At 38.3% G+C, this 7,500-nt stretch overlaps 1 protein-coding gene across 1 annotated transcript in view; it reads right to left on the bottom strand.

Moving 5' to 3' along the window:
- Window positions 1–7,500, bottom strand: part of rasp (protein-cysteine N-palmitoyltransferase Rasp) — an 11,861-nt gene that overhangs the window by 2,166 nt on the left and 2,195 nt on the right. The window contains exons 2-9 of the mRNA XM_086554617.1: window positions 3,911–4,076; window positions 3,595–3,764; window positions 3,094–3,288; window positions 2,088–2,309; window positions 1,772–1,890; window positions 1,549–1,649; window positions 1,191–1,329; window positions 743–944 (exon numbers count right to left, since the gene is read on the bottom strand). Of these exons, the coding sequence (XP_086410743.1) occupies window positions 743–944; window positions 1,191–1,329; window positions 1,549–1,649; window positions 1,772–1,890; window positions 2,088–2,309; window positions 3,094–3,288; window positions 3,595–3,764; window positions 3,911–4,073 (1,311 nt within the window). The 5' untranslated portion in view covers window positions 4,074–4,076. The remainder of the gene's footprint in view (window positions 1–742; window positions 945–1,190; window positions 1,330–1,548; window positions 1,650–1,771; window positions 1,891–2,087; window positions 2,310–3,093; window positions 3,289–3,594; window positions 3,765–3,910; window positions 4,077–7,500) is intronic.

Genomic DNA, 7,500 nt, shown 5'->3' with positions numbered 1-7,500 from the left:
AGGAAAAGGAAGAGGAAAAGAAAAAGGAGGAAGAGTAGGAAAAGAAAGAGGAAGAGGAAGGGGAAGGGGAGGAAGAAGAGAAAGAAGAGTAGGAAAAGGGAGAGGAAGAGAAAGAGGAGTAGGAAAAGGAAGAAGAAGGGGAAGAAGAGGAGAAAGAAGAGTAGGAAAAGGAAGAAGAAGGGGAAAAAGAAAAGTAGGAAAAGGGAGAGGAACAGGCAAAAGAAGAGTAGGAAAAGGAAGAGGAAGAGGAGAAATAACAGTTGGAAAAGGAAAAGGAGAAAGAAAAAGACGAGGAATATTACAAGAACAAAGAGGAGGAGGAATAATATCAAAAGTAGATGTAGAAGTAACAGGGGAGCACAAAAAAAAAAAAAACTTTAATGCCAATAATAATAATAATAATAATAATAATAATATCAATAACAATAATAATAAAAAAAACATATATTAGTGATCATAATAATGATAACAATAATAATAACAATGATAAAATATATAATAATAATAATAATAATAATAATAATAACTTATAAAAATGTAATAATAATAATAATAATGATAAAAAATGTAATAATAATAACGATGATAAAAAAATATAATAATAACCATTATAATAACTATAATAATCATAATAATAATAGTTACAATAACAACAATGCTAAAACAGATAACAATAATAACAGTTATAAAGCATCTGCAGAAAAAGAAGCAAATGAACAAGAGAAAGAAAAGAAGAACGCACCTCCCAGGCTTCATACGCTGGCATTCGAGAAATGAAGTCGCCCATTTTTTCCACAAATACTCCAAAGAAGTTTATGCTAGCCCACCAGAAGACCTGTGTTGATACTCCATGCCAAACGTACACGAAAGTAAACACTAGTGCTGTCCCTTGTATCTGTCTGATTATGCTGTTATCTGTTCCCACCCAAGGTATATAGATATGCCTGAAAGAGAGGATTTTTAATTTTTTTTTTGGGTAGTACCGAATGCTCGCTTTTTTGTTATGGGGCTTTGTTTAACATTTCTGACAAAGGATTCTTCATGAACAGATATATCAATAAATTGGTAGTGGAAAAAAAAAGCCTTGTGATTGATCCTGGATATCATTAAGTCAAAAATTACCATAACTTTATGAATTGCTCAAGATTATTAGAAAAAAAAAAAGTTTGGATGAACAACAGTGGACTTACTTAAGCATAAAACGGTACAAGCCATGGTCAAAATATCTCCATATATCTGAGAATCTGTATGTCATGAGTGTACAACGGGGATGTCTAGGAGGGTCATAGCCTTCCGCACGCGCTATCACAGATGGCAGTCCATATAGCACTGTAGCAGAAGAAAAGAAAAACATAAGACAGAACAGGATATATATTTTTTTCCCTTTCTTTTACTTCTTACTTCACTGATGATTAGATTTACTTATTTACCTTACCTCTATCTTTTAAATCTAGACATGGTGCTAAGAATCATTCTATTGTATAGACGGGGTTTGGAATACATATTGAAAATCAATTATTTTAAGGACAATTCATAGACTATACTCACCCACATATTTCAGCTGCAGAAATGCAGTCAAAAAATATACAAAGCCTGCCATTGACCACGACGTCATCTTCCTCACTAATTCTGGTGTGAAATGCAACGAGCTGCAAAAGTTAGAACTTGTCAACAGCCATACATCTGATGTGATTTTGTTTGCAAGCTCCAATTAACCTTTTAAAATTTCTATCCCCGTCAACAATCATTGAAAATTATTTGTAATACTTACTGGGCATAGAAATGGAACAGAAGAGCTTGAGTGAAGCCCATCCACCACAGAAATCTGATCATTTGCAGTGCCATACTGAGAACTCTCTTTAACGTCCATTCTCGATATGGAAGCAAGAGCTGAAAGATGGGAAAAAAAGGTAAAAGAAAAAGAACATTTAAGAATATTTCTTTTTGTGATAAATAAAACCAAACCAAAACAATAAAAAAACTAACTTCAATGAAAAATATCAAACCATAAATTACTATATTTACTGATATGTCAGCATTCACTTACTTCCTTCAAGTAGATATGATGGAAACATTTATACACTCACCCCTGCTTGAAAGTCTGTAAAAGGCATGTATGGGCCAGTACACACAAATGGCAAATAGAGGCAATACCCCAAGAGTGTGGTAAGGAGAGGCAAGGGACTCAAGATGCCATCGGGATCTGTGTCGCAAACTTCAAGACAAAAGCTCAAGCTGCGGAGGATGATCCACGCAACCATGACCGAGACTTTGTAGTCACCCTCTGGAATGTCTTCTACCCACGATTCCTGGATTGCAATAAAGGATGAGGGAATACTTTCAGGTAATTTTCTGAAAGTCTGAACTTTCATCTATGAACAAGTATATTGAGAAAAGGGGGTAATAATCAATAAAGAATGAGTTTCTTGTAGGAGAATTTTAACATTTAATGGAACCTGGATAAATTTTTTTTTGTTAACCCATTCGCACCAGGGCAATTATTTGCCTAATGCTGTTCCTGCCGTGAAGATAACAAGCATGTGCAGCCTCCATGAGATCTCTCTTAGCGCTCTGCTGCACTGTGCTTTTCCCTTGCCTGATTCTATGGGAAGGTGAGTCGGTTTTTGTATTTTTTTGACAAGTCAAGAACACTATGTCAATACAAATGCAATTGCAATGAATATATACATACATAACTATGTAAAAGGTGAAATATTCCCATGGCATGATAGGACATCCTCTGGCACGAATGGGTTAAACAGATAAAATTTTCCTTATTCAAAATTACTCCTTATATGCTATACTGCTATATAAACCATCATCATTAAAAATATTACCCCTACTCTTATCACTAACAGTTATACTATAGTCACAAACATAAAGTCAGGAAAAATAGGTCACATACCTACATATCTATGTATAATCATAAGATAGGGAAATGGATGCAAAAGATGAGGTGAGGAGTGGGTGGGGATAATTTCGCCCGACTTTGGGCCAGAAACTATGCTACCACTATCATTACAGATTCTGTTAATACTGAAAGTAATATTAATACGATAAAAATGGATAAAACAAACTCAATGGGTATCTTACCAGATAGCTGATGAAAAACTGTGTATTGAAGAGGATCAGTATCAGGCACCAGGTGAGCCATATAATCACCTTACTCCGTGTGAGTAATACAATGAACATGACCGATGGCACAGCAAAACATAGGCCTGTGCCGACTCTCCCTATCAATGGGATAATCATGTATACGCTAAATACAATGTAGAAACGACAAAGATGCTGAAAAGACAGAGAAAGGTTTTATGTTAGTAAGTTTGTTTGTTTTTTCTCTTGTTTAGGATTCATATAAAACATATCCAATGATGTCTATCAAGTGATGCTTCAACTACAGGTCAGATTTGTTATTTCTGTTAAAATTCAACCCTTTCTTTCTTGCATAGTGTAAACATGAACTACACATTTTTCATGTCAAAATTTCAATAAATTGCTCTACTAGGTAAAAAAAAAAAAAAAAAAAAAAAAAAAAAAAAAAAAGTAATGTCATATTAGTACAGAACTATATTGTTGGATTAATGCTATTCTTACCTGTGGGCAAAATCTCCTTATTAATTGTGCTAACGCAATGTGGAGAAATGCCCATGGAGCATAACTCAGGATTATAGGTGGCCACACATACCACTCCAAGTCGGTCTGGTCTTGCCGACTGCCAAACCAACTGTCTTCTATGGGAGTGACAGGTAAATACTGGCCCCATCCTGTAATGTGGGTACAATGTTTTAACATAAATCTTCTGCTAACAAGTCATTTTGATTTTTCAGAGGAGGCATATAAAATGGAATCTTATTGAGCACAAGCATAAAGAAATATGCATATACAGTTTTTATTAAAAAAAAAAACTTACTTTGAGAAGTTCGATAAAATCTATAAAGGCTGTAAAAACATCCACTCCAAAATGAAATAAAGTAGAATGCGAGCTCAATCCATGAGATTGACGGAAACAGCTGCTCTGACTTGCGTGTATGCTGCCACCTCTGTCTATCGGGTTCTATGACAGGAGGCGGCATCCCCTGTTGGAAAAAATGAACAGATGTGAAATATCTTCTAAAAATTCAGTGAATATTTGAAGTAGCAAGATGTAAAATATCCCTACATTAAGCAATATAATCATGTGCTTAGGGTATATAGGGAAGAGGGATGACTACAGATAGCATGCCGGTAACCCTAAAATTCTCAGTTGCTACCATCTACCCTCGGCAGTGTTGTCATGCTTGGCTCTGCCCCATTCCCAGAAATCAGTGTATGTTTATAGTTTGCTATTTCAATTTTTCATTTGTTCTACACCATTACACATTATTTTAGTAATCGAACATTACAAGAACTAAATAGATTGAGTATATAAGTTTTCTACATATTTCAAATACTGGTATGATAACAAATATGAATGAAAATAAGCACAATGGGTTTAACCATGAAGTAACTCAAATTTCTACATATTATGTATAAATTCATATGAGTTCAGTTCTTTATTTCCTTTTCATATGTATACTAAAGATGAATATCATGTAATATTTCAAATAAATTAGCTTGTCTTTTGTGCAGATTCAGACACAATAAAATTCAGTAACACTCACAAAACATGTAAAATTTCTGCTTTTCATTTAACACTACTTACTCAAAATACATCCTTCTAATAGACTTAAAAGCCTTACTGTGGTGAAGGCAACAGGGCAAGGGATGAAATATCATTGCTTACACCATCAGATCATTGCATTTGCATGTCATTCCATAATGTGTCCCTATACAGAGTTTTATACATAACCTTGCCCAAAAGTCTAAACCCCCACTTGCAAGATATCTGTCATAAAAATGTGCCAATGTGTGCCAGCAGAAAAGACAGCATCTCTCGTAGCTAAAAGGACACTGTGAATGGCTGAAAGGGCACTGTGGGAATGGCTGAAAGGGCACTGTGGGAATGGCTGAAAGGGCACTGTGAGAATGGCTGAAAGGGCACTGTGGGAATGGCTGAAAGGGCACTGTGAGAATGGCTGAAAGGGCACTGTGGGAATGGCTGAAAGGGCACTGTGGGAATGGCTGAAAGGGCACTGTGGGAATGGCTGAAAGGGCACTGTGGGAATGGCTGAAAGGGCACTGTGAGAATGGCTGAAAGGGCACTGTGGGAATGGCTGAAAGGGCACTGTGAGAATGGCTGAAAGTGCACTGTGAGAATGGCTGAAAGTGCACTGTGGAAACGGCTGAAAGGGCACTGTGGGAATTGCTGAGAGGGCACTGTGAATGGCTGAAAAGGCACTGTGGGAATGGCTGAAAGGGCACTATGGCAATGGCTGAAAGGGCACTTTGAGAATAGCTGAAAGGGCACTGTGTATGGCTGAAAGGGCACTGTGAGAATGGTTGAAAGGGCACTGTGAGAATGGCTGAAAGGGCACTTTGGGAGTGGCTGAAAGGGCACTGTGAGAATGGTTGAAAGGGCACTGTGAAAATGGCTGAAAGGGCACTGTGGGAATGGCAGAAAGGGAACTGTGAATGGCTGAAAAGGCACTGTGGGAATGGTTGAAAGGGCACTGTGAGAATGGTTGAAAGGGCACTGTGAGAATGGCTAAAAGGGCACTGTGAGAATGGTTGAAAGGGCACTGTGAGAATAGTTGAAAAGGCACTGTGGGAATGGCTGAAAGGGCACTGTGAATGGCAAAAAAAGCACTGTGTGAATGGTTGAATGGGCACTGAGAGAATGGTTGAAAGGGCACTGTGAGAATGGCTGAAAGGGCACTGTGGGAATGGCTGAAAGGGCACTGTGAAAATGGCTGAAAGGGCACTGTGGGAATGGCTGAAAGGGCACTGTGAATGGCTAAAAGGGCACTGTGAGAATGGTTGAAAGGGCACTGTGAGAATAGTTGAAAAGGCACTGTGGGAATGGTTGAACGGGCACTATGAATGGCTGAAAGGGCACTGTGAGAATGGTTGAACGGGCACTATGAATGGCTGAAAGGGCACTGTGAAAATGGTTGAACGGGCACTATGAATGGCTGAGAGGGCACTGTGGGAATGGCTGAATGGGCACTGTGGGAATGGCTGAATGGGCACTGTGAGAATGGCTGAAAGGGCACTTTGGGAATGGTAGAAAGGGCAGGCACTGTGGGAAAAGCTGAGAGGGCACTGTGGGAATGGCTGAATGGGCACTGTGAGAATGGCTGAAAGGGCACTGTGAGAATGGTTGAAAGGGCACTGTGAGAATGGTTGAAAGGGCACTGTGAGAATGGCTGAAAGGGCACTGTGGGAATGACTGAAAGGGCACTGTGAATGGCTGAAAAGGCACTGTGAGAATGGTTGAAAGGGCACTGTGAAAATGGCTGAAAGGGCACTGTGAGAATGGTTGAAAGGGCACTGTGGGAATGGTTGAAAGGGCACTGTGGGAATGACTGAAAGGGCACTGTGAATGGCTGAAAGGGCACTGTGAGAATGGTTGAAAGGGCACTGTGGGAATGGCTGAAAGGGCACTGTGAATGGCTAAAAGGGCGCTGTGGGTATGGCTGAAAGGGCACTGGGAATGACTGAAAGGGCACTGTGAGAATGGCTGAAAGGGCACTGTGAATGGCTAAAAGGGCACTGTGGGAATGGCTGAAAGGGCACTGTGAAAATGGCTGAAAGGACACTGTGAATATGGCTGAAAGGGAACTGTGAATGGCTGAAAGGGCACTGTGGGAATGGCTGAAAGGGCACTGTGGGAATGGCTGAAAGGGCACTGTGGGAATGGCTGAAAGGGCACCGTGGGAATGGCCAAGAGGGCATTAGGAATGAGGGGCAGAGGGAGCACCATTATTGGGATGTGTTTTGGAAACATCAGCGAGCACTCATCCAATTTTCAAATACTCAGATATCATTGCCTTTAAAGTAACTATCATTATAATTCACACACACAAATTGGTGTATATATAAAAAAAAAAATAAAAAAATAAAAAATAATAATAATCTATATACAGAATAAACAGGTGGGTATACAAATAAAAAAACGATAACAAAAATACTAATTAAGAATCTAAAAACAAATACATGTGACATGCAGAAACACGTACGTGAAAACACACGCAATCTCACACACATTCTTGCAAATACATACTTAGACATATATGAATAGATAGAACAGCAGAATATGACATGGTATTTTAATATGTTTAGAATCATTATCCTCTGAATTAAAATATTACAGATAATGCAATTACTTCAAATATATCCATCACTGTTTATAAAATGATCTCCTGTATTCAATCTATCTTTCCATTTTCCTAATATGATACCATTATCAGTTAAGATAACTAAGATCACCCAGTCAATACGGAAAGTTCTGCTTCTTTCTTCTTTTATAGGGTTTTAGACTATGTTGAAGTCTATATTCCCTGGATCTTTTTTCTTGTTTCTTCTTAATTCTTATATCATATCTATAATTTTTTACTTTAGTAGGAAGATCTTTGTATGTCT

The sequence above is a fragment of the Penaeus japonicus genome, unplaced genomic scaffold, assembly GCF_977035675.1.
Source record: "Penaeus japonicus unplaced genomic scaffold, GWHDUDI00000001_assembly GWHDUDI00000003, whole genome shotgun sequence".
Lineage (NCBI taxonomy): Eukaryota > Metazoa > Arthropoda > Malacostraca > Decapoda > Penaeidae > Penaeus > Penaeus japonicus.
Note: the sequence above shows the minus strand (reverse complement) of the source record. Positions and strands in the feature narration are given on the sequence as shown.